The 25097-nt window shown below is 41.0% G+C and overlaps 1 protein-coding gene and 1 pseudogene across 2 annotated transcripts in view; both read right to left on the reverse strand.

The window, feature by feature from the left end:
• The window catches only part of PBX4 (PBX homeobox 4), a 55930-nt gene that overhangs the window by 26172 nt on the left and 4661 nt on the right, over nucleotides 1-25097 (reverse strand). The window contains 1 exon segment of the mRNA XM_082457809.1: nucleotides 834-907. Coding sequence (XP_082313935.1) covers nucleotides 834-907 — 74 coding nt within the window.
• On the reverse strand, nucleotides 9783-15131 carry LOC309658761 (ubiquitin-like modifier-activating enzyme 5 pseudogene; annotated as a pseudogene). The gene has a single exon. The product of its transcript is annotated as a ubiquitin-like modifier-activating enzyme 5 pseudogene (transcript).

The following is a 25097-nucleotide window of genomic DNA, read 5'->3' on the forward strand; positions in this document are numbered from 1 at the left end:
GTTAATTAATTAATTAATTAATTTTTGGCTGCGTTGGGTCTTTGTTGCTGCGCGTGGGCTTTCTCTAGTTGTGGCGAGCGGGGGCTACTCTTCATTACGGTGCATGGGCTTCTCATTGCGGTGGCTTCTCTTATTGTGGAGCACGGGCTCTAGGTGTGAGGGCTTCAGTAGTTGTGGCTCGTGGGCTTCAGTAGTTGTGGCTCGTGGGCTCTAGAGCACAAGCTCAGTAGTTGTGGCACACGGGCTTAGTTGCTCCGCAGCATGTGGGATCTTCCCAGACCAGGGATCGAACCTGTGTCCCCTGCATTGGCAGGTGGATTCTTATCCACTGCGCCACCAGGGAAGTCCTCTCTGTACTAGTTTTTCAACTTTTCTGCAAGTCTAAATTAATTCAATATGAAACGATTTTCCTTTTTTTTTTTTTCTTTTAACAAAAGAACTTGCAGTGGCAGAAGCTTCCATGGGGATTACTTTGGATGCTTAAAACAAACAAAACAAAATTATGATTCTACTTTCCTAATTCTGTCATCTCAGATCCTTTTGTAAAACAACTGAATGCCACAGTGCCTCTGAAGTCTTGCACCTAGAATGCAGCTGCTTGTTACTCACTGGCAACAGTATTTCTCTAGTTACAAACTGCAAAATAAATGAGTGTGATACACCAGAAAGCAGGGCTCTGACAAAGCACAAATGAACCAACTGAACCATCGCTGCCAGAGAGGGATGTGATGAGCAAGATGGCCCACGACGCACATTAGGGCTGAGCCAGGACCAGAGGTGCGAGGTTGTTGTGGTCCTGGTGCCACAGAAGAAGTGTCTTCTCAATGGCCTACCTGTCTTTTCCTTGATCTCACAGAGCACACTGAAGAGAGCAGGCTTCATCTGATGACAATTCAGAGCATGCTTTCTGAAAGAGGTGACAGAGGAGCAGGTGAGAAAGAGAAGAGTCATTCTGTGCATGAGAGTAATGATCCTCTATACTGAGTCTGCCAGGTCTGTTGAAAAACCCTCTTATGAAAGGACAGAACCATAGCATTTCAACTGAATTCAATTTGTACCAAATTCAAACAGAGTAATATTCAAAACATTTCCCTTTAAACACTGCAAATTTAAATAATGCAAATAACTCATCAAGAACTATGAAACCTCAAGGTCCAATAATTTGAAAGCAGTGTTCACACTATTGCTCTAGAGTAGCACTTTAATGCATAAGCGGAAACCCCAGCCATCCTATCCCAGTGTTCTGCAACATTAACTTAGCAAGGACTTCCCTGGTGGCGCAGTGGTTAAGAATCTGCCTGCCAATGCAGGGGACATGGGTTCGAGCCCTGGTCCCGGAAGATCCCACATGCCGCGGAGCAACTAAGCCCTTGAGCCACAACTACTGAGCCCGCGTGCCACAACTACTAAAGCCCGCGCGCCTAGAGCCCGTGCTCCACAACAAGAGAAGCCACTGCAATGAGAAGCCCGCGCACTGCAATGAAGAGTAGCCCCCGCTCGCTGCAACTAGGGAAAGCCCACGTGCAGCAACGAAGACCCAACGTGGCCATAAATAATTACGAAAAATATTTTTAGAAGGGTTCCGGGAGATTAACCAAGATGGCGGAGTAGAAGGACGTGCTCTCACTCCCTCTTGCGAGAGCACCAGAATCACAACTGGCTGCTGGACAATCATCGACAGGAAGACACTGGAACTCACCAAGGAGGATACTCCACGTCCAAGGACAGAGGAGAAGCCACAGTGAGATGGTAGGAGGGGCGCAATCAGAGAAAAATCAAATCCCATAACTGCTGGGTGGGTGACTCACAGACTGGCGAACACTTATACCACAGAAGTCCACCCACTGGAGTGAAGCTTCTGAGCCCCACGTCAGGCTTCCCAACCTGGGGGTCCGGCAACGGGAGGAGGAATTCATACAGAATCAGACTTTGAAGCCTAGTGGGAATTGATTGCAGGACTTTGACAGGACTGGGGGAAACACAGACCCCACTCTTGGAGGGCACACACAAAGTAGTGTGCGCATCGGGACCCAGGGGAAGGAGCAGTGACCCTGGGGGAGACTGAACCAGACCTACCTGCTGGTGTTGGGGGTTCTCCTGCAGAGGCGGGAGGTGGCTCTGTTTCACCGTGGGGACAAGGACAATGGCAGCGGAGGTTCTGGGAAGTGCTCCTTGGCATGAGCCCTCCCAGAGTCTGCCATTAACCCCATCAAAGAGCCCAGGTAGGCTCCAGTGTTGAGTTGCCTCAGGCAAAACAACCAACAGGGAGGGAACCCAGCCCCACCCATCAACAGTCAAGTGGATTAAAGTGTTACGGAGCTCTGTCCGACACAGCAACAGTCAGCTCTACCCACCACCAGAGCCTCCCATCAAGCCTCTTAGATAGCCTCAACCACCAGAGGGCAGACAGCAGAAGCAAGAAAAACTACAATCCTGCAGCCTGTGGACCAAAACCCACAGTTACAGAAAGATAGACAAGATGAAAAGGCAGAGGGCTATATATCAGATGAAGGAACAAGAAAAAACCCCAGAAAAACAACTAAATGAAGTGGAGATAGGCAACCTTCCAGAAAAAGAATTCAGAATAATGATAGTGAAGATGACCCAGGACCTCGGAATAAGAATGGAGGCAAAGATTGAGAAGATGCAAGAAATGTTTAACAAAGACCTAGAAGAATTAAAGAACAAACAAACAGAGATGACCAATACAATAACTGAAATGAAAACTACACTAGAAGGAATCAATAGCAGAATAACTGAGGCAGAAGAACGGATAAGTGACCTGGAAGACAGAACGGTGGAATTCACTGCTGCAGAACAGACTAAAGAAAAAAGAATGAAAAGAAATGAAGACAGCCTAAGAGACCTCTGGGACAACATTAAATGCAACAACATTTGCATTATAGGGGTCCCAGAAGGAGAAGAGAGAGAGAAAGGGCCAGAGAAAATATTTGAAGAGATTATAGTCGAAAACTTCCCTAACATGGGAAAGGAAATAGCCACCCAAGTCCAGGAAGTGCAGAGAGTCCCATACAGGATAAACCCAAGGAGAAACACGCCGAGACACATAGTAATCAAAATGGCAAAAATTAAAGACAAAGAAAAATTATTGAAAGCAGCAAGGGAAAAATGACAAATAACATACAAGGGAACTCCCATAAGGTTAACAGCTGATTTCTCAGCAGAAACTCTACAAGCCAGAAGGGAGTGGCATGATATACTTAAAGTGATGAAAGGGAAGAACCTACAACCAAGATTACTCTACCCGGCAAGGATCTCATTTAGATTTGATGGAGAAATCAAAAGCTTTACAGACAAGCAAAAGCTAAGAGAATTCAGCACCACCAAACCAGCTCTACAACAAATGCTAAAGGAACTTCTCTAAGTGGGAAACACAAGAGAAGAAAAGGACCTACAAAAACAAACCCAAAACAATTAAGAAAATGGTCATAGGAACATACATATCGATAATTACCTTAAACGTGAATGGATTAAATGCTCCAACCAAAAGACACAGGCTTGCTGAATGGATACAAAAACAAGACCCATATATATGCTGTCTATAAGAGACCCACTTTAGACCTAGGGACACATACAGACTGAAAGTGAGGGGATGGAAAAAGATATTCCATGCAAATGGAAATCAAAAGAAAGCTGGAGTAGCTATACTCATATCAGATAAAATAGACTTTAAAGTAAGGAATGTTACAAGAGACAAAGAAGGACACTACATAATGATCCAGGGATCAATCCAAGAAGAAGATATAACAATTATAAATATATATGCACCCAACATAGGAGCACCTCAATATATAAGGCAACTGCTAACAGCCATAAAAGAGGAAATTGACAGTAACACAATACTAGTGGGGGACTTGAACACCTCACTTACACCAATGGACAGATCATCCAAAATGAAAATAAATAAGGAAACAGAAGCTTTAAATGACACAATAGACCAGATAGATTTAATTGATATATATAGGACATTCCATCCAAAAACAGCAGATTACACGTTCTTCTCAAGTGCGCACGGAACATTCTCCAGGATAGATCACATCTTGGGTCACAAATCAAGCCTCAGTAAATTTAAGAAAATTGAAATCATATCAAGCATCTTTTCTGACCACAATGCTATGAGATTAGAAATGAATTACAGGGAAAAAAACGTAAAAAAGACAAACACATGGAGGCTAAACAGTACGTTACTAAATAACCAAGAGATCACTGAAGAAATCAAAGAAGAAATCAAAAAATACCTAGAGACAAATGACAATGAAAACACGACAACCCAAAACCTATGGGATGCAGCAAAAGCAGTTCTAAGAGGGAAGCTTATAGCTATACAAGCCTACTTAAAGAAACAAGAAAAATCTCAAGTAAACAATCTAACCTTACACCTAAAGAAACTAGAGAAAGAAGAACAAACAAAACCCAAAGTTAGCAGAAGGAAAGAAATCATAAAGATCAGAGCAGAAATAAATGAAATAGAAACAAAGAAAACAATAGCAAAGATCAATAAATCTAAAAGTTGGTTCTTTGAGAAGATAAACAAAATTGATAAGCCATTAGCCAGACTCATCAAGAAAAAGAGGGAGAGGACTCAAATCAATAAAATCAGAAATGAAAAAGGAGAAGTTACAACAGACACTGCAGAAATACAAAGCATCCTAAGAGACTACTACAAGCAACTTTATGCCAATAAAATGGACAACCTGGAAGAAATGCACAAATTCTTAGAAAGGTATAACCTTCCAAGACTGAACCAGGAAGAAACAGAAAATATGAACAGACCAATCACAAGCAATGAAATTGAAACTGTGATTAAAAATCTTCCAACAAACGAAAGTCCAGGACCAGATGGCTTCACAGGTGAATTCTATCAAACATTTAGAAAAGAGCTAACACCTATCCTTCTCAAACTCTTCCAAAAAATTGCAGAGGAAGGAACACTCCCAAACTCATTCTATGAGGCCACCATCACCCTGATACCAAAACCAGACAAAGACACTACAAAGAAATAAAATTACAGACCGATATCACTGATGAATATAGATGCAAAAATCCTCAACAAAATACTAGCAAACAGAATCCAACAACACATTAAAAGGATCATACACCACGATCAAGTGGGACTTATCCCAGGGATGCAAGGATTCTTCAATATACGCAAATCAATCAATGTGATACACCATATTAACAAACTGAAGAAGAAAAACCATATGATCATCTCAATAGATGCAGAAAAAGCTTTTGACAAAATTCAACACCCATTTATGATAAAAACTCTCCAGAAAGTGGGCATAGAGGGAACCTACCTCAACATAATAAAGGCCATATATGACAAACCCACAGCAAACATCATTCTCAATGGTGAAAAACTGAAAGCATTTCCTCTAAGATCAGGAACGAGACAAGGATGTCCACTCTCACCACTATTATTCAACATAGTTCTGGAAGTCTTAGCCACGGCAATCAGAGAAGAAAAAGAAATAAAAGGAATACAAATTGGAAAAGAAGAAGTAAAACTGTCACTGTTTGCAGATGACATGATATTATACATAGAGAATCCTAAAACTGCCACCAGAAAACTGCTAGAGCTAATTAATGAATATGGTAAAGTTGCAGGATACAAAATTAATGCACAGAAATCTCTTGCATTCCTATACACTAATGATGAAAAATCTGAAAGAGAAATTATGGAAACACTCCCATTTACCATTGCAACAAAAAGAATAAAATACCTAGGAATAAATCTACCTAGGGAGACAAAAGACCTGTATGCAGAAAACTATAAGACATTAATGAAGAAATTAAAGATGATACCAACAGATGGAGAGATATACCATGTTCTTGGATTGGAAGAATCAACATTGTGAAAATGACTATACTACCCAAAGCAATCTACAGATTCAATGCAATCCCTATCAAATTACCAATGGCATTTTTTACGGAACTAGAACAAATCATCTTAAAATTTGTATGGAGACACAAAAGACCCCAAAGAGCCAAAGCAGTCTTGAGGGAAAAAAACGGAGCTGGAGGAATCAGACTCCCTGACTTCAGACTATACTACAAAGCTACAGTAATCAAGACAATATGGTACTGGCACAAAAACAGAAACATAGATCAATGGAACAAGATAGAAAGCCCAGAGATAAACCCATGCACCTATGGTCAACTAATCTATGACAAAGGAGGCAAAGATATACAATGGAGAAAAGACAGTCTCTTCAATGAGTGGTGCTGGGAAAACTGGACAGCTACATGTAAAAGAATGAAATTAGAATACTCCCTAACACCATACACAAAAATAAACTCAAAATGGATTCGAGACCTAAATGTAAGACTGGACACTATAAAACTCTTAGAGGAAAACATAGGAAGAACACTCTTTGACATAAATCACAGCAAGATCTTTTTTGATCCACCTCCTAGAGTAATGGAAATAAAAACAAAAATAAACAAATGGGACCTAATGAAACTTCAAAGCTTTTGCACAGCAAAGGAAACCATAAACAAGACGAAAAGACAACCCTCAGAATGGGAGAAAATATTTGCAAACGAATCAACGGACGAAGGATTAATCTCCAAAATATATAAACAGCTCATTCAGCTCAATATTAAGGAAACAAACACCCCAATCCAAAAATGGGCAGAAGACCTAAATAGACATTTCTCCAAAGAAGACATACAGACGGCCACGAAGCACATGAAAAGATGCTCAACATCACTAATCATTAGAGAAATGCAAATAAAAACTACAATGAGGTATCACCTCACACCAGTTAGAATGGGCATCATCAGAAAATCTACAAACAACAAATGCTGGAGAGGGTGTGGAGAAAAGGGAACCCTCTTGCACTGTTGGTGGGAATGTAAATTGATACAGCCACTATGGAGAACAATATGGAGGTTCCTTAAAAAACTAAAAATAGAATTACCATATGACCCAGCAATCCCACTACTGGGCATATACCCAGAGAAAACTGTAATTCAAAAAGACACATGCACCCGAATGTTCATTGCAGCACTATTTACAATAGCCAGGTCATGGAAGCAACCTAAATGCCCATCAACAGACGAATGGATAAAGAAGATGTGGTACATATATACAATGGAATATTACTCAGCCATAAAAAGGAACGAAATTGAGTCATTTGTTGAGACGTGGATGGATCTAGAGACTGTCATACAGAGTGAAGTAAGTCAGAAAGAGAAAAACAAATATCGTATATTAACGCATGTATGTGGAACCTAGAAAAATGGTACAGATGAGCCAGTTTGCAGGGCAGAGATTGAGACACAGATGTAGAGAACGGACATATGGACACCAAAGGGGGAAAACTGCGATGGGGTGGGTATGGTGTTGTGCTGAATTGGGCGATTGGGATTGACATGTATACACTGATGTGTATAAAATTGATGCCTAATAAGAACCTGCAGTATAAAAAAACAAACAAAACAACTAATACTAAACTTTCATTGGGTTATTTGTATGGAAATATGTTAATATAAATGTTTCAGACATTACATGAAATTTCTAAAAATCTTATATGTTCTGGTATAATGTTATAAGTCATAATCCTAGTTATTACCTTAAAATGTATATCTCAGAAATAACTAATTTTCTTGTCAACTGCATTATTATGAACTTTCATCAAATTTTTAACTGTGGTCATTTTTAAGTCTTTTGTCATTTACAGACAGTTCTGTGTGTACTCTGATGCTTTTGCAAATATGTTCCTATGAAAGGGTTTCATCTTTAAGAAATTCATGGAAAAGACTCTGACAAGTACAGGTTTCTGGTAACTGACTATACTGCTGAACTGAATGAATAAGCATTTTCAGAACTCTAATGAAAAACTGATGAACTCATAAAAGTGCTAACAAAAGATCAAGATGAAAAAAAAAATTTAATTACATGGGACTGAGTGAACTGATGAGGATGAGTATAATTTTTGTGACTTTCTGTCTGAATTAAAAAAAAAAAATCCAACAAGGACTCAGAGGCAAAGAATATACAAATCAATTTTCACTGCAAAGTAAAGGAGCTGTTACAGTGGAGGATTACTGGACTGAATGTCAATATTATGACATAGTATGAGTGTGTTTCATGTTTGGTAATTGCAATCATTGTTGCTTTTGTTGTGGTCATCCATGTACAATGCTTGGTGTCAGTCTATTTATCTCTTGTAAAAATAAAATACAGTGTGTGTGTGTGAAAAAAAAAAAAAGAAAGAAAAATATTTTTAAAAAAGAAGAAAAAGCCCCATTAACTTAGCAGGTGGTTACTGAGCAGCTTCTAAGTGCCACACACCATTCTAGTGTCACAGAGACACAGATGAGGTCCCTACCCACACAGCAGGAAGGAGAAAGTGAGACACCACACGACACCATACTCACACATGCAAACACACACATATACACCATCGGCAGTGGCAGGTGCCTTGTGGTGACTTAAACTAGAGTGGTAACTAGAAGGCTTATTAGCGTTTGCGTGTCTCTAAGGTGACATCAAAGCTGAGATCGGAATGACACGGAGAAGTCAGGCAGGAAGAGATCTGAAGAGAGTAAATATTTAGGCAGAGGAAGCAGCCAGTGCAAAGGCCCTGAGTGAGAACACCCTTGGTTATTATTTATTTATTTATTTTTGCCGTGCCACACAGCATGTGGGATCTTAGTTCCCTGACCAGGGATTGAACCCTCACCCCCTGCAGTGGAAGTGCAGAGCTGTAACTACTGGACCGCCAGGAAGTCCCCATTCTGGGCTTTTTTTTTTTTTTTTAATTATTAGCACCTTTAATTATTATTTATTAATTTATTTATTTTGTCTGTGTTGTGTCTTCGTTTCTGTGCGAGGGCTTCCTCTAGTTGTGGCAAGCGGGGGCCACTCTTCATCGTGGTGCGCGGGCCTCTCACTATCGTGGCCTCTCTTGTTGCGGAGCACAGGCTCCAGACGCGCAGGCTCAGTAGCTGTGGCGCACGGGCCCAGTTGCTCCGCGGCATGTGGGATCTTCCCAGACCAGGGCTCGAACCCGTGTCCCCTGCATTGGCAGGCAGATTCTCAACCACTGTGCCACCAGGGAAGCCCCCCACTCTGGGCTTTTTAAGAGACCAGGATGCTGTAGAATAAGGGGTGAGGGAGAGAGCCATACGGTGAAGTTGGAGAGGCAAGTGGGGCTGACTGGAAGAGCCTTGTAGTCAGGGGAATGACTCTGGCTTTTGCTCACCTGTGATGGAAACTGTGGTCGGCAGAGGAATGGTCCCCAAAGATGTCCACATGTTAATCCTCAGAACCACTTACAAGGGAAAAAGAACTCTGCAGATGATTAATGTTAAGGACTTTTAGGTGGGAAGATTAACTTGGATTATACAGATGGGCCCAATCTAATCATGTGTCTTTAAAAAAAAAAATTGAAGTATAGTTGATTTACATTTAATCATGCGTCCTTAAAAGTGGACAAACTCTCCCAGCTGTGGTCAGTGAAAGAGATGCAACGACATAGGGTCAGAGACACTACATTGTGGGCTTTGAAGATGGAGGCACTGCAAGCCAAGGAATGCAGGCGGCCTCGACAGGCTGGAAAAGGCAAGGGAGTGGACTCTCCTTCAGAGCCTCCAGAAGGAATGCCCTGCTAACGCCTTGATTTTAGCCCAATGAGAGCCCAATGTTGGACTTGGAACCTACAGAAATGGAAGATTACAAATTTGTATTTTTTAAGCCACTAAGTCTGCGGTCATTTGTCACAGTTGGCAACAGTAATAGAAAACTAATACAGGAAGCAATGGAGGATTTTACAGAGCGGTTTTCACGTGACATGTATTGCATTTTTATTAGCGCTGATTTCTTTGAGATGTAATTCACACACCATGAAGTTCACACTTAAGTATACATACAATTCAGTCGCTTTTAGTAAACTCATGACGTGCCAACTATCACCACCTAATTCCAGGACATTTTCATCACCCCAAGAAGAAACCCTGTTCTCATTAGTAGTCATTCCACATTTCCCCCTCCTCCCACTCAGCAACCACTAACCTGCCTCTACAGATTTGTGTGGACATTTCATATAAATGGAAATCATACAGTATGTGGTCTTTTGTGACTGGCTTCTTTCACACAGCGTGCTTTCATGGTTCATCCAAGATGTGGTGTGTCATTGCTTCATTCCTTTTTATGGTCAACTAATACTCCACTGTTTGAATATATTTTATCTATTCATCAGTTGATGGACATTTGGGTTATTTCCACCTTTTGGCTATTATGAATGATCCTGCTATGAACATCCATGTACAAGTTTTTGTGTGAGCATATGCCTAGGGAGAAAGGCTGGGTCATATGTTAACTCTATGCTTAACTTTTTAAGGAAATGTCAAACTTTTGCAAAGTGGCTGCACCATTTTACATTTCCATCAGCAACTTATGACATGTCCAATTTCTCCACATCCTTGTCAACACTTGCTACTGTCTTTTTTTATTATAGCCACCCCTGTGGGTGTGAGGTGGTATCTCACTGTGGTTTTGACTTGCATTTGTTTAATGGCTAATGATGTTGCACATCTTTTCATGTGTTTATCAGCTATTCTTTATTTTTATTTTTTTTCTGGGGTATTTTTGTCTTTTTTTTAAAAATATTTATTGGAGTATAGTTGATTTACAATGTTGTGTTTCTTTCAAGTGTACAGCAAGCCATTCTTCTTTAGAAAAACGCCTGTTCAAATCCTTTGTTCATTTTTAAATTGGGCTATTTGTTTTTTTATTGTTGAGTTGTAAGAAAGAGTTCCTTACATATTCTGGATACTAGACACTAATCAGATAAATGATTTGCGAATCTTTTCTCCCATTCTGTGAGTTGTCTTTTGACCTTCTTTATAGTGTCCTTTGAAGCACAAAAGTTTTTCATTTTGATGAAATCAAATTTATCTATTTTTTTCTTTTGTTGCTTGTGCTTTAGGGGTCATATCTAAGAAGCCATGGAGTAATTCAGGGTTACAAATGTTTATGCCTATATTTTAAACTAATAGTTTTTTTTATAGGATTAGCTCTTACACTTAGGTGTTTCATCCATTTGAGTTAATTTTTGTACAAGGTGTAAGCTAAGGGTCCAACTTCATTCTTTTGCATGTGGAGATCCAGTTTTACCAGCACCATTTGTGGAAGAGACTTTTCTTTCCCCATTGAATGGTTTTGACACCCTTGTCAAAAGTTAGTTGACCATAGATGTGTCGGTTTATTTCTGCACTTTCAATTCTATTCCATCGATCTATTTGTCTATCCTTAAGCAAACTGCATTTTATTTTATTTTTTTTTCTGCTAAAATAATAACTTTAATGGAAGATATAAGACAAAAAAATTAGATAAGATTTGGTACAGTATAAGACACCAGCAGGGTACAGTGCCAAATTAAGAACAGAAAAAAGGTCTTTAGAAGATAGCAGGTTCTAATATGTATATGTATAACTGTTTCAATTTGTGTACACCTGAAACTAACACATATTGTAAATCAACTATACTCCAATAAAAATTTTTTAAAAAAAGGATAGTAGTAGCTATTTATCAAACTATATAAACTTATAAGTAAAGCCTTACCAAATTAGTGTACCAGAGGTACCAAATTAGTATACCAAAGGAATGGGATTTAGAAAGACTGCATTTCTTTTTTGAAATTCAAAGCATCTCTAGGAACTAGAAAAGTTATTTTACAGATGACTACACTAAAATTTTAAACAACAACAAATGACCTACTAAGGCAACGTAAATATGTTCAAGGCTAGAAAAACTATCCCCATACTTTCCTGACATCACTCTAAACATAAGAATCGCAGTATGCTAAAATCTCAAAGCTAATATATTAAACATATTTGATATTTGGGGCTTTCTGAAATTATTTTTAGAATTTTACTTTACAAGTGGGAAATGCACTTTTAATTTTTTAATGACATTTTCCTCCTAGAGATAGAATGTAGACATTTATATCTTTTCAGAGCAAAAAAGTCATCAAAATAGGAGACTAGCATAGTACCAGCCTACAGATAATGGTTACACATGCATGTGTCTTTATTAGTTTCCTAACCATCAGGAATTTATTTCAAACAAGGCTCTCTAAGCCTTCATTATTTATAGGCAAAATCCAGAGAAAACCAGTGTATCAAATTATGATTTAGTGGTCACAATCAGGGAAAATGATACTCTTCCCTGTGAAGAAATACATGTCAGTCGTTGCAGAGGCAATTTAGACCTCTTTTATTGTCTGTTATCCAGGACAAACCTTTGCCAATATCTAATTACCCACGGAATCAAATTTAAATAAAATAAAGTATTAGAAGGTAGCCCATATGATGGGTATAATTTAGATTATCTTAGCCTAAATTTATCTTTTGCTCCTCAATAAAGCACACTGACTCAGATATATGTTCCACAGATGATATGCTTTTTCTTAGTCAGTGCAGAAATATAATTTGTACATCCTGAAAATATCTTTATCTGTCTATCCATGAAGAAAAGCTTCCTCTTATTTGCCTTTGTCTTGTTTTGAATATATAATTCAGAGGTTTACAAACTTTTCCAATGACTGTATTTCAGCATGTGTTTCATCAGGAAACATTTGAAAGGATGTTTTTACTTTATAGGTTTACTATTTGAAATTCATTGTTGCTCAAGTTAGTAGTAGTGGGCAGTTTTCCTGTAGAGAGCAATTCCAAACACAATGAGTAGATGTCTGCTGGCTCTAATCAATAGGTTGTACCTCTTGTCCTTTCCCTATATTTGACCACACACTATTCTGTTGTCCATGGCCTCAGGCAAATCAAATTGGTCCTTTCTTCCCACCCCTCCCAAAAGGCCAAAACAGTTCAATGGCTAAGTTTTAAATAAGATTTATAACTGCCTGCAATAATCCTTTGAAGTTTTCTTACTAGAATGAAACATGAGTTTTAGGAGAGTTTCTGATTTAGTTGAAGGGCCGGGAGCAACAAGCAATAGTCACAGTATTTTTAAACAGTATAACAATTCAGTGAAGATTATACGTCAACTGATGTTGCTCTGTTTTCTCAGTTTTAAATGATTTTTTTTTTTAATTGCTAGGGAACAGGTTTAGACACAGGAAATAAAATACAGGCCAGTCCATTATTTACATGTTCTTCATCTTGGCCATGAGGTCTTCCAAGCTTTCACCAGAATCTTCCACTGTTACTTCAGGTACAGAATCTTCTTGCTTTTGGGGAACTGTATATGCCACTGTAATTCCTTCAGGTAAGTCACGAATTGGACCTGAAGAATTTTTCAGTTCCTCTTCTGAAACCTCAGATGCCAACTCAATACCCCACTCAGTGTTGTCATGTATTATCTCTTCCTCTTCTTGAACAACCTCCTGTGTGGGCAGTGCTGCTACCTTTTTCTTATATTCTTCCTGTTGCTTCCTACAATTTCTGTCATCACACTGAGGATTTGGCTTCATGGACGTAGTAGAGAAAAAATCCTGCATTGCATTGTATCCAAGGTAAAAACTAACAGTATCAAAATTTAACAGAAACTTTAACACATTTTGTACCAAGATCCCAGCAACCACTCCCATAGTGGTAGGAAGACTGGCTGCACAAACGCCTTCTCGTTTCAGAGTCTTCTCATCAATATGTGCAGCAACTACAAGTGGTGGCGCACACGCAAAACAAGCAGGTTCTCCAGGAATTATGAGCTGTATATGCCCTGAAACTGCATTTTCACTGACCCCAGACTCCATCCATGTTTGTCCAAGCTCATTACAAGCTGTATTTATTGTCACTCGAGCTTCAAAATTGTCCACACAGCTAAGAACTAGGTCAACAGGTTTTCCTTCTTCTAATCCACCATTACTTATTCTATTCATGAAACGTTCAAAGTTTTCTACTGTGGTTATATTGTAGTTGTGTACTTCGAAAAGAACATCAGGATTAATGTTCCTCAAAGTATGTTCTGCTGCTTGAACTTTACTTAATCCTGCTTGATGAGGTTGGAAGAAAAGTCTATTCATATTGGCCAGTTTCACCTTGTCATAGTCAAAGAGTAGCAACTTACCAATGCCACGTCTTGTCAGCATTTCAGCAGTCGCACTGCCAACTCCACCAACACCTACTATTGCTACAGCAAAGGTACGGATTTTCTCATAGTCGCTTACAATTCCCATTCGTTTCAATGCCATCTAGCGGCGTCTCCGCCGTTCCTGCGGGCCTCTCAGCCCAAACTGCATTTTAAAAAGATCACTGTGGCTGCTCTCTGGAGACTGGTCTGGAAGGCAAATATGGAACCAAGGATACCAATCTGGAGGCTGTTACAGCTGGAAGAGTCCAGAAATGCTGTTGGCTTAGTTTAGAGTTATAGTAGTAGACATAAAAAGTAGATAGATCTTTGGTTTGGGGAACGGAATCAACAGGACTTCCTGATAAACTGGTGTAGGGTTTTAGGGAAAGAGGAGGTGCAAGGATAACTACTAGCTTTAGGTCTGAGCAACTGGATGGATGGAAATATCATCAACTTCAGTAGGGGAGACTGGAGGGCAGCAGGTTTGGGGGAGGAGGGTCTGGAAAGAAGGGTTGTGCTTTGATCAGGTTTCACCTGAGATCCCTATGAGCTACCCAAGAGGAGGTATCAGGTAGGCAGCTGGCACACGGACGTGGACTCAAGGCTGGAGATAAACAATATAAAGATGGAATCCTGGGCATAGAGATGGCACTTTAAGCCACAAGACTTGAGGGAATCACTATAGGAGAATGTAGATAGAGAGCGGCCCAGGCCCCAGGCTTAGGCATCTGTACTTGTAGAGGTCAAGCAGATGAGAAAATCCTGCAGAAGAGACTGGGACCCAACCTGCCAGTGGGGAGGAACCAAGAACAGTTTCAAAGAGAGAAGAGTAGCCTGTGAGAAATGCTTCTGAGAGGTGAAGTGGGAGAAGAGACCTTGGATTTAGCAACATGGAGGTCACTGGTGACTCAGCAGAGTGAGAAGGTTGGGAGAAGGTGGGTGGAGGAGGGAGAGGAAGTGGAAGTAGCAACCACAAACTCTTTGACACTTGATCCCAAAAGAAAGTAAAGAAATGTAGCAAGTGCTAAAAGAAAGGGTGTGTATTAATCATGTTTAAAATGTTCTATCTTTAAATATGTTAATATAAATGTTTCAGACATTAAAAAAAAAAAAAAATGTTCTATCTTTTATGATGCTTTGACATCCCGGGGCAGGGAGAGACTGTCCTTCCCAGGGCTAACTAAATCCAGATATAGCAAACAACTCGCCTGAGAGCATGCCTTTCATATGCAAACTCAAATCCAAAGGCCACACTCCCAATACCTCTTTTATCTAACTCTCAGCACCAGTCAAGATGCCCCCCACTTCCCTGGTGGCACAGTGGTTAAGAATCCGCCTGCCAATGCAGGGGACACGGGTTCGAGCCCTGGTCCAGGAAGAGCCCACATGCCATGGAGCAACTAAGCCCGTGCGCCACAACTACTGAAGCCTGCATGCCCAGAGCCCGTGCACCACAACGAAGAGTAGCCCCCGCTTGCTGCAACTAGGGAAAGCCCGCACGCAGCAACAAAGACCCAACTCAGCCAAAAATAAATAAATAAATAGATAAATAAATTTATTAAAAAAAAAAGATGCCCCCAGCCCTGGGACTTCCCTGGTAGTCCAGTGTTTAAGACTCCATGCTCCCAATGCAGGGGGCCTGGGTTCAATCCCTGGTCAGGGAACTAGATCTCACATGCCACAATGAAGAAGATCCCGTGGGCCGCAACTAAGACCCAGCCGAGCCCAAAAGAAAAAAAAAAAAAAAAAGCCCCCAGCCCTAAATCACCCCAGGGCCAGGTACCAGATAAAGAGAGACCAACTCTATTGCCCAGAGCCTGCTGAAATTATTGAAACTATCCAATCCTAAACTTGCTCAAATTGTCTACCCTGCCTCGCCCTTTCCTTCCCATGGAAATCACAATAAAGGCTCCAGGCCATTCTGTCCCCTTACTTCTTCTGCCTCCCAAAGGACTTCCCAGTGTGGTGCTTCCCCATGTGGCCTGCCTCCTCCTCTCAGGAATTTCAAGTGATAAACTCTTCTTTCAAAGTTGTCTCTGTCTTTCTTCTTATCTGATTAAAACAAATCCCAGGTACAAATAAAGACAGGGACAGTCAAGGGAGGTTTTCGTTTCTTCGTGTGTTTTTAAAGATATGAGACACTAGCACATGTCTATATGCCCAAGAGCCAGTCTAGGGAGGGGATTTGATAATGCAAGAGAGAGACTGAGGATAACTGCAATCTCGACGGTGTGTTCACCGTTGGTGAACAACTTTGATGAGTACTATGCCGTTATTTTAACATTTACTGTTATTATGATTTTAAGTCCTGTAATGCTGTCATCCAAGCATTCATTATTAAAAGATGCTATAAAGGACAGAAAATATACCTGAAAATCAGTAACTTCATGATGGAAGTAAAATATGATTAACACCATGAGAAAGGTTAAACATCTGCCACAGCTCACTCTACTGTTAATCTATGGGAGAATGTCCTCATTTCCAAATGCCTTCCAAATTCATCATGCGCCCCTGTGGGATGCCTTTCAAAAGGCTAGGGTTGGGGTGCAGAACTCAGATACACGTTTCTGAATCCCAAATATGAAAATGTTAATGGGGGATGAGATTTGGTGCTCTGTAAAGCTGAACCCAAACGTTAGTCTTTCTTACACAGTACACAGTAATTGATCACATAGGATATTATGCCAAAATGTTTTCCTTCCATAAAAGCAGTTATTATCATTAATGAAAATGGCCTCCGGTTAGAGCTTGTTATCCTCTGTAAATATAATTCTAAAAATACAAGGAAAGAGGGGCTTCCCTGGTGGCTCAGTGGTTAAGGACCCGCCTGCCAATGCAGGGGACATGGGTTCAAGCCCTGGTCCGGGAAGATCCCACATGCCGCGGAGCAACTAAGTCCGTGTGCCACAACTACTGAGCCTGCGTGCCACAACTACTGAAGCCCGCACACCTAGAGCCCGTGCTCCACAACAAGAGAAGCCACCGCAATGAGAAGCCCGCGCACCGCAACGAAGAGTAGCCCCGACTCACTGCAACTAGAGAAAGCCCGCTCACAGCAACAAAGACCCAATGCAACCAAAAATAAATAATAAATAAATAGATTAAAAAAAGAATACAAAGAAAGAGAATGAAGTCGGCTGCTCTGCTTCTTAAAGGGGATTCTAGGAATGATTATTCCCAGGTCAGTTTCCTGCTTATCAAACATCTTACTTTAGATACAGTATAAAGCACCTTTGAATGAATACAAAGTAACTTCACAGAATGTTTTTGTGGTTTATTATGAAAAGTAAACAAATGTCTAACCTTTGAGCATGTTCTTGGCCTAGAGGTGATCAAGCAGCTGACAGCAAACCATCAGTGATTACATAAAGTACGACAGACCACATCATTCATCAAAGGGGATCAACTAATTTCTGTGACAGACACATCCTAAGGTGACCCCCACTGAGTATAATCCTCTCTCCTTGAGTTTGGGCAGAATCTGTGACTTGCAAAGTGGCAAAAGTGATGGTATATAGTCTCGCCCGTGGTTATGTTACATTATGACTCCACCTTAGTGGACTGGGGAACGTCACCTGTTGGCCTTGAAGCCAGCTGCCATGTTGTGAGAGGGCCAGTAATGGGGAACTGCAGGCAGCCTCTTGGAGCTGAGAGCAGACCCCCAGCTGACAGCCAGCAAGAAAACAAGAACTTCAGTCCTGCAACTGCAAGCAACAGTTTTGCCAACAACCCTGTGAGACTGGAAGATGACCCTGAGCTTCAGATAGGAACACAGATCAGCCAACACCTTGACCGAAGTCTTGTGAGACCCGGAGCAGAGGACCCAGCTCAGCTGTGCCCAGATTCCTGCCTGTGGAAACTGAGATCAGTTTTAACTGTTTTAAGCTGTTAGGTTTGTGGCAATTTGTTACATAGCAACAGATAGCTGAGATAACTGAACAGATTGTAAGGCAGTGAATGGGGACTGTGGGGAGAAAAAGAAGGTCTGTGCTCGCACCTTTAGCAAGTTAGCAAGTACGTGACATGTTCTATGCAACCAAGTATCTGCATTAAAACAAAACAAAATGTTAATGTTTATGAAGAAGCAAAATTCCAATGAATGAGAAATCATAAATCTTTTAAATAAATAAAAGAAACTTCCGAGGATAATCTAAATTAAAAAACAAATCTGTGAATATCCTTTTAAAACCAATGCTAAACAAAACCAATCTGTAACAAAACTATTGAGAGTCACACAGAATCATGCCAGAAAATGAAAGCATACAGCTTTATCATCCTCCAACCCCACTTATTCAATATTTATAGGACAAACATTTATTGAGGCACTAGTATATACCGGTCACTGTATAAGGAGAAAGGAATGTGGGAATGAATAGAACGTTAAGTCACATCCTGGCTTCTGCCAACAGTGTACTATAGCTTCTAATTTTAGCTGTAATTTACTTTTCCAAATTATGGAAAAATCTGCTTTCCTGAACAAGGTATTATTTTATTATATTTATTTATTTTGGAGGTATTTATTTATTTACTTATTTTTTACTCAAGTATAGTTGACTTACAATGTTACATTAGTTTCAGGTGTACACCATAGTAATTCAATATTTGTATAGCTTATACTCCAAACAAAGTTATTATAAAATATTGACTATATTCCCTGTGCTGTACATTACATCCTTGTAACTTACTTATTTTATACCTAGTAGTTTGTACCTTTTAACCCCCTTCACCTATTTAGCCTCTCCCCCAGCCCTCTCCCCCCTGGCAACCACTAGTTTGTTCTCTGTATCTGTGAGAGATTTCTGTTCTGTTTGTTTGCTTGTTTCATTTTTTAGATTTCACGTATTAGTGAAAACATACACTATTTGTCTTTTTCTGTCTGACTTATTTCCTGAGCAAGGTATCATTTTAAATTACTGAGGAATTTGATTTAGAGATATATTCAGAGATCTTATCCTTTAGAATAAGATACTTCTTAACAAAGCTTCCCTGAGAGCAACAATGATTCTAATACCTCAACAAAAGATGAAATCAAATTCCCTTAATTATTCTCATTTCTAGAAGGACTGTTTTAGCTGACAAATCCAGTCAACAATATTATGCACCGCCTGGAGACAGACCTAGGTAAAGAACAAAAATTAGAAGACATGTTTCCTACCCTGAGGAAATAAAATCTTGATGGAAAACCTAGAAATTCACAGAGGATGCCAAACTCCAGAAAGGAATGCAGCCCAGGAGGCAGATGCCCTGGCATTTTAAAATAAGCTTCTTTGTAAAAGTAAAACTGGGAAGAATTAAACTGTTGTGGGTACCATCAGTCATCTGTAGAGTCATTCTAAAAGCAAACCTACAAACAATGAAACAAAAACAGCTAAGTAAATGGGGGTTGAGAATACGTACTGATACCCAAGTTCAACGATAGAAATTATTAGTTATTTTAGCAAAATGAAGCCTTGGATCAGGAGGTAGTTTTGGCACCAGGAAACAAGGAAAATTATTTAATACAACACAAGAAAAACTCTGCAGGATTTGAATGAAAGTGCAACCTTTAAATGGAATAAATTTAAGCCTGTGAAAAGCTCATTACGATGTCCTTATTTCCTAATTTGCCCATGGATTGGTCACAATCAACACTACTGTTAAATTTCTTACTCAAAACCACAGAGAGATGAAAATCTCTCTCCTGGGCAAAAGGTGAAATGGCTTCTCACTGCCTGCTCCAAAAAACTCAAACCCCTTAGCAAGGCATTCGAGGCTCTTCACCAGAGTCCTGCTGACCTTCTCCCTCCTCCGGACTTGGGGAAGTCCTACTCCTCTGTCTAGTCCAAGACTCTAATGGGTTGGCCTGTCCTAGCCTGGATTTCTTACTCCCTCCTTTCTTCCATTTAAAGCATTTACCACGCCTGGCCCGGGCATGATGAGGGCCTCAACTTACTCATTTCAGAAATTCCAGGCCAGCACCATACTTGGCACACTAACTGAGCAAAGATCTGTTGAACTGAACTGAAGGAAAGGTAGAGGCTAGAGATGTGACACTAGCAGAGTAGAAACGAAGAGTTTGAAGGCAGAGCTCTGACGTCTCTAGACTTCAGTGGGGCAAGTGGAGAATCAAAAACTAGGGTGAGAACTGCTCGGTTCCACAGTCAAAGAAGGGAGCAGAAGCCAGAGGCACACAGGGCTCGGCTGGGGGCCCCTCTTCTTGGTCTCGGTTCTAGGGCCGAGCCCACAGGGGGCACTCATCCACTCTAGGAATGAAGGGAAAATATTAAGGGGTTTAATAGTGCTGCATGGCAAGAGAGACAATCAAAAAGGATGATGGCCAAGACACTAGATTTGGGGAATTCCCTGGCGGTTCAGTAGTTAGGACTTGTCTCTTTCACCACCTGGGCCTGGGTTCAATCCCTGGTAGGGGAACTAAGATCACGCAAGCCACACGGTGTGGCAAAAAACAAACAAACAAACAAAAAACCCACAAAAAACCAACACCAAAAAAGACACTAGATTTGGGCAGGAGGAAGTGATGAATAAAGGAGAAAGCTGCTTTAATGAGAAATAAGAGCAGGGGCCTTTAAACCACTGGAGGGCTCAATCTGAAAGAGAAATGAGTGCCTCAAGATATTTCTGAAGAATGGATGGTAGAGAGGAGCTGATGACTATTGAACTTTCTTCTGATCCAGGACCAATACTTTAGAAAGGCTGGAGTACTTTGAGAAGTACTTAAACAAGGAACAGAATAAACACCATGCTCACTCCTTGCTTGGCAAGGAGTTCAAGGCCATGCTCGATTGTATAGCAGCTAAAGCAGGCAGTCACCCCACTGAGTCCCCCCTTGAAGGCCATGCCCTCCACTCATGCCTGATAGAACCACACTGCATGCTTTCACGTTCCGTGCCTTCCCTGCACGTGCCTTCACGTGCTTGCCCCAGCCTGGAATGCCGGGCCTTCTCGGCCTAGGCAAAGCCTCTCATCCAGGTCACAGTCATCTCCTGCAGGGGGTGCTTCTGTCCCCCAAGCCTGACTTCAGCTGGATTCTAGTGTCCCATGGTACACATTCCACAAGCTCTCATCTTGCTGACAGGTAGTCTCCCTTGCCCTGGCTGATCGATTCCTCATCACCCTCTTTCCGGTTGCCCCTGCACTGCACTCTCCAGCGTCTGCCTCTCCTGAACTGTGAGCTTTTGGGACTCACTGCTGCATCCCCAGACCTGGCACAAAAGGAAGGTTTACTGAGCAAATGAGATTAAATTAGTGAGAACGAACTTTAAAAAACATCTTCTGAAGCCTTAGTCCAACTTTCCAATCTGCCACAGCACTGGATCACCTCCAAGCTCCTCTGAGCCGGAAGTGATGTCATGTCCTAGTGAGCCCGTGGGAGCTCTGGGAAGAGCAGGGAGGGCGGCAGGTCAGCAACAGAGTTCAAGAGAACAAGGCCAAGTCTCCATCCAACCACCCCCTAGTTGTCTAACCTCAGGCAAGTTCTTACTCAGGTCCAACTCCTCATCTAGAAACTCAGCGAAACCACCCACTTCCTAGGGTTACTGGGAGGCTTAAATGAGAGAAAAAAATCATGGTTGTCATTGTCATCAACCACTGTATTCTGACAGAGGCACTCGGTAACTGTCACTTAAATGACTGAGTGATACCTGCTCATTTATGAAACTTTTCTGAAACATTCTGCATATTGCTTTACATATTGATAAAACCACTTCAAAAGGGATTTTGCTGTGATCCTAGATAGCTTCAGGAAATTGTTTTAAAACCAACAAAATCGGGACTTCCCTGGTGGCACAGTGGTTAAGAATCCGCCTGCCAATGCAGGGGAGATGGGTTCTATCCCTGTTCTGGGAAGATCCCACATGCTGCGGAGCAACTAAGCCCGTGAACCACAACTACTGAGCCCGCGTGCCACAACTACTGAAGCCCACGTGCCTAAAGCCTGTGCTCCGTGAGAGAAGCCACTGCAATGAGAAGCCCACGCACCACAACGAAGAGTAGTCCCCGCTCAGTGCAACTAGAGAAAGCCCGCATGCAGCAATGAAGACCCAATGCAGCAAAAAATAAAATAAAATAAAATAAAATAATAAAAAATCCAACTCTTAGGAAAAGCACACCAAGGACGGCAAGACTTTCCTTTGGCACTAGACAAAGCCAAGCTAAGCATGTTAACCCAGGAGCAGAGCTAAAGCCTGCAAGCAGTCTAAGAACACAGACTGCCAGGCACCAAGTTGACTGGTATCTACAGAACCTCCTTAAGGGTGACGAAAAAGAAAATTTCAGCTCTGAAATTTTACTTCCCGGCTTTGGACTAATAGATCCTCTCATGCTAATGCTATCTGGCTTTAGGAAATTCCAAGCCATAAATTCCTCTTCTGACCCCTTGCATTCTTTGATGGGTGTGCTGAAAGCTCAATGCTCTCTGACATGCATTAATGTACATACTTCTAGAGGTCTGTGTTTCCATATTTAGTATCCCAGAGGTACCAAGACGAGGGGCACACCATTCACTTGACAGTACATGCCTTGCCATTTGAGTAAGTTTTAAGGATAGTCAAACTTATGTCATCATCTCCTTTTAATATTCGGAATTTAATCCATATTCCAGGAAAAGGCTGCAGAAATACTGGAGGAATGAAGAAAGTCAGGCAAATTTTGACTAGTAGAAAATACCTAACAAGTCATACATGTAAAAATCAAATTTAAAAAAAGTTCAGAGAAATCTTTTCTTCCTAAGGAAAGCTATGGAGGCCCTAATTACAGTATCTATTATGTTGCCCAAAGGCCAACCTCTAAATATACTCTTTTTAGTTTCAGGTTCACCACCGCATATGCCATATAGCTTACTCTTAACACATGTATAATAGTGACCATTCTCCATCATATTTTTATTCGTTATATGTAAAGTTTTTTTGCCTTAAAAACCTTATTACCATTTCCCAATGGTCATTTTCTACTACACTCAAGTTCTACAAACTAATGCAAAGTTGAGCTATGGTTTTATAGACCATGTAAAGGAAATATAGAAACAATCCTGGGACTTCTAAAACTTGATTTCCTTAGACTGAAAATGTAAACAGATTCTGAAACAACAAGGTCCCGTGGCCCCAGATCAAATGTTTCATCTAGAGAAAAAAAAAATCAACTATTTTCTGATTTTTATTTGTTCATTTCTAATTTTCTTTCTATATTAAGTAGGCAAAACAATGCTAATATGTGACCCTTGTGATTAATTTAAAATCCCTTATGCCCACAAACACAACTTAGGCTCAAAAATAATTTCCATTTGTCAGATTAACCATCTACTAGGTAAAATGATTCATGAAAATTGAAATAAATGACACACTATCATCTCCACTCTGTTTTGTTTTGTTTTGTTTAAAGGGTTTTTTTTAAATTATGTGTAACACAAAGTTATTTAAGTCAATAAATTTTTAAGGAATTTCACATGTTCTGATTCTTTCCACTGCCAATCACCTTAGTTCCTCCAAACTCATAATCTTCAAGATAAAATAGCCCTTTCAAAAAGAAGTTATCGTGTGAGTCAGCCCACAATTCTTTTAGTTAGGTTTCTTTGATCTCCAATGAAATACGGACACACTTCAAAATTCCCCACCTGTAATCTTTGGGATCCAATTTCCTCAAGCAATTTACTTTAGGACCATGTTTAGGGTCAGGCGATGGATCTGCCTGGTTCTGAATTTGACACCCTCTAAAAATGTATTAGGTTCAAATCATATTCACTCCTAAGCCATCACACCCTAGAACAGTACAGATCATTGGGATATGCCAATACCTAAGATAAAAAGTTTGTTAGGTTTTTCATAGTTTACTTGGCAGCTCTGTTTTGTAGTTCTTTCCCACAGATCTAACAGGTAGTTCTGAGTAAAGGAAACCACACAGTTAATCTATGAGGCGTCATCTCCACTCTTGAGAGTCTGACCTCTGGCACCCTTGGGAAGTGGTTAGAAATGTGGACTCCTGGGCCCCACTGAGACCTGCCACATCAGAACCTGTGCAGTAAGACTTCTGCAGAGATCTGCTGCAGGTCCAGCTAAGAGAAGCATTGCTCTAGAACGCTGCTGTCCAGAATTTTCTGCAATGATGGAAGTGTTCTCTATCTGCATTAATATGGTAGTCACTAGCCACACATGGCTACTGAGCACTTGAGAGGTAGCTAGTGTCACTGAGGAACGAAATGTTTGATTTAATTTTATTTTTTAAAAACATTTATTTATTTATTTATTTATTTAGGCTGTGTCTTAGTTTGACCCGTCTTAGCTGCGGCACGCAGGATCTTTAGTTGCGGAAAGTGGACTTCTTAGTTGCGTCATGCATGCAGGATCTAGTTCCCCGACCAGGGATTGAACCCGGGCCCCCTGCATTGGGAGTGCAGAGTCTTACCCACTGGACCACCAGGGAAGTCCCTGAATGTTTAATTTAATTAATTAATTTATTTTTGGCTGCGTTGGGTCTTTGTTGCTGCACGCGGGCTTTCTCTAGTTGTGGTGAACAGGGGCTGCTCTTCGTTGTGGTGAGCAGGCTTCTCACTGCTGTGACTTCTTTAGCTGCGGAGCACGGGCTCTAGGCGTGCGGGCTTCAGTAGTTGCAGCACACGGGCTTAGTAGTTGAGGCACGTGGGCCTAGAGAGCACGGGCTTCAGTAGAGGTGCGTGGGCTCAGTCATTGCGGCGTGCAGGCTCTAGGGCACGTGGGCTTCAGTAGTTGTGGCTCGTGGGCTCTAGAACGCAGGCTCAGTAGTTGTGTCGTACAGTCTTAGTTGCTCTGCAGCATGTGGGATCTTCCTGGACCAGGGATCAAACCCATGTCCTCTGCATTGGCAGGCGGATTCTTAACCACTGCGCCACCAGGGAAGTCCCCTGAATGTTTATTTTAATTCATTTTAATTTACAGAGACACATGGCAAGTGGCTACCACATTGGACAGTGTAGCTCTCTAGAGCATCTTCATGCCCTTGCAAGCAAAAGGTCAAGAACTAACCACAACAGCCAAATCTGCCAATCTGGCAGCACAACCCACCTGTCATT

Source organism: Balaenoptera physalus (assembly GCF_965194825.1).
Source record: "Balaenoptera physalus genome assembly, chromosome: 3".
Classification (NCBI taxonomy): Eukaryota; Metazoa; Chordata; class Mammalia; order Artiodactyla; family Balaenopteridae; genus Balaenoptera; species Balaenoptera physalus.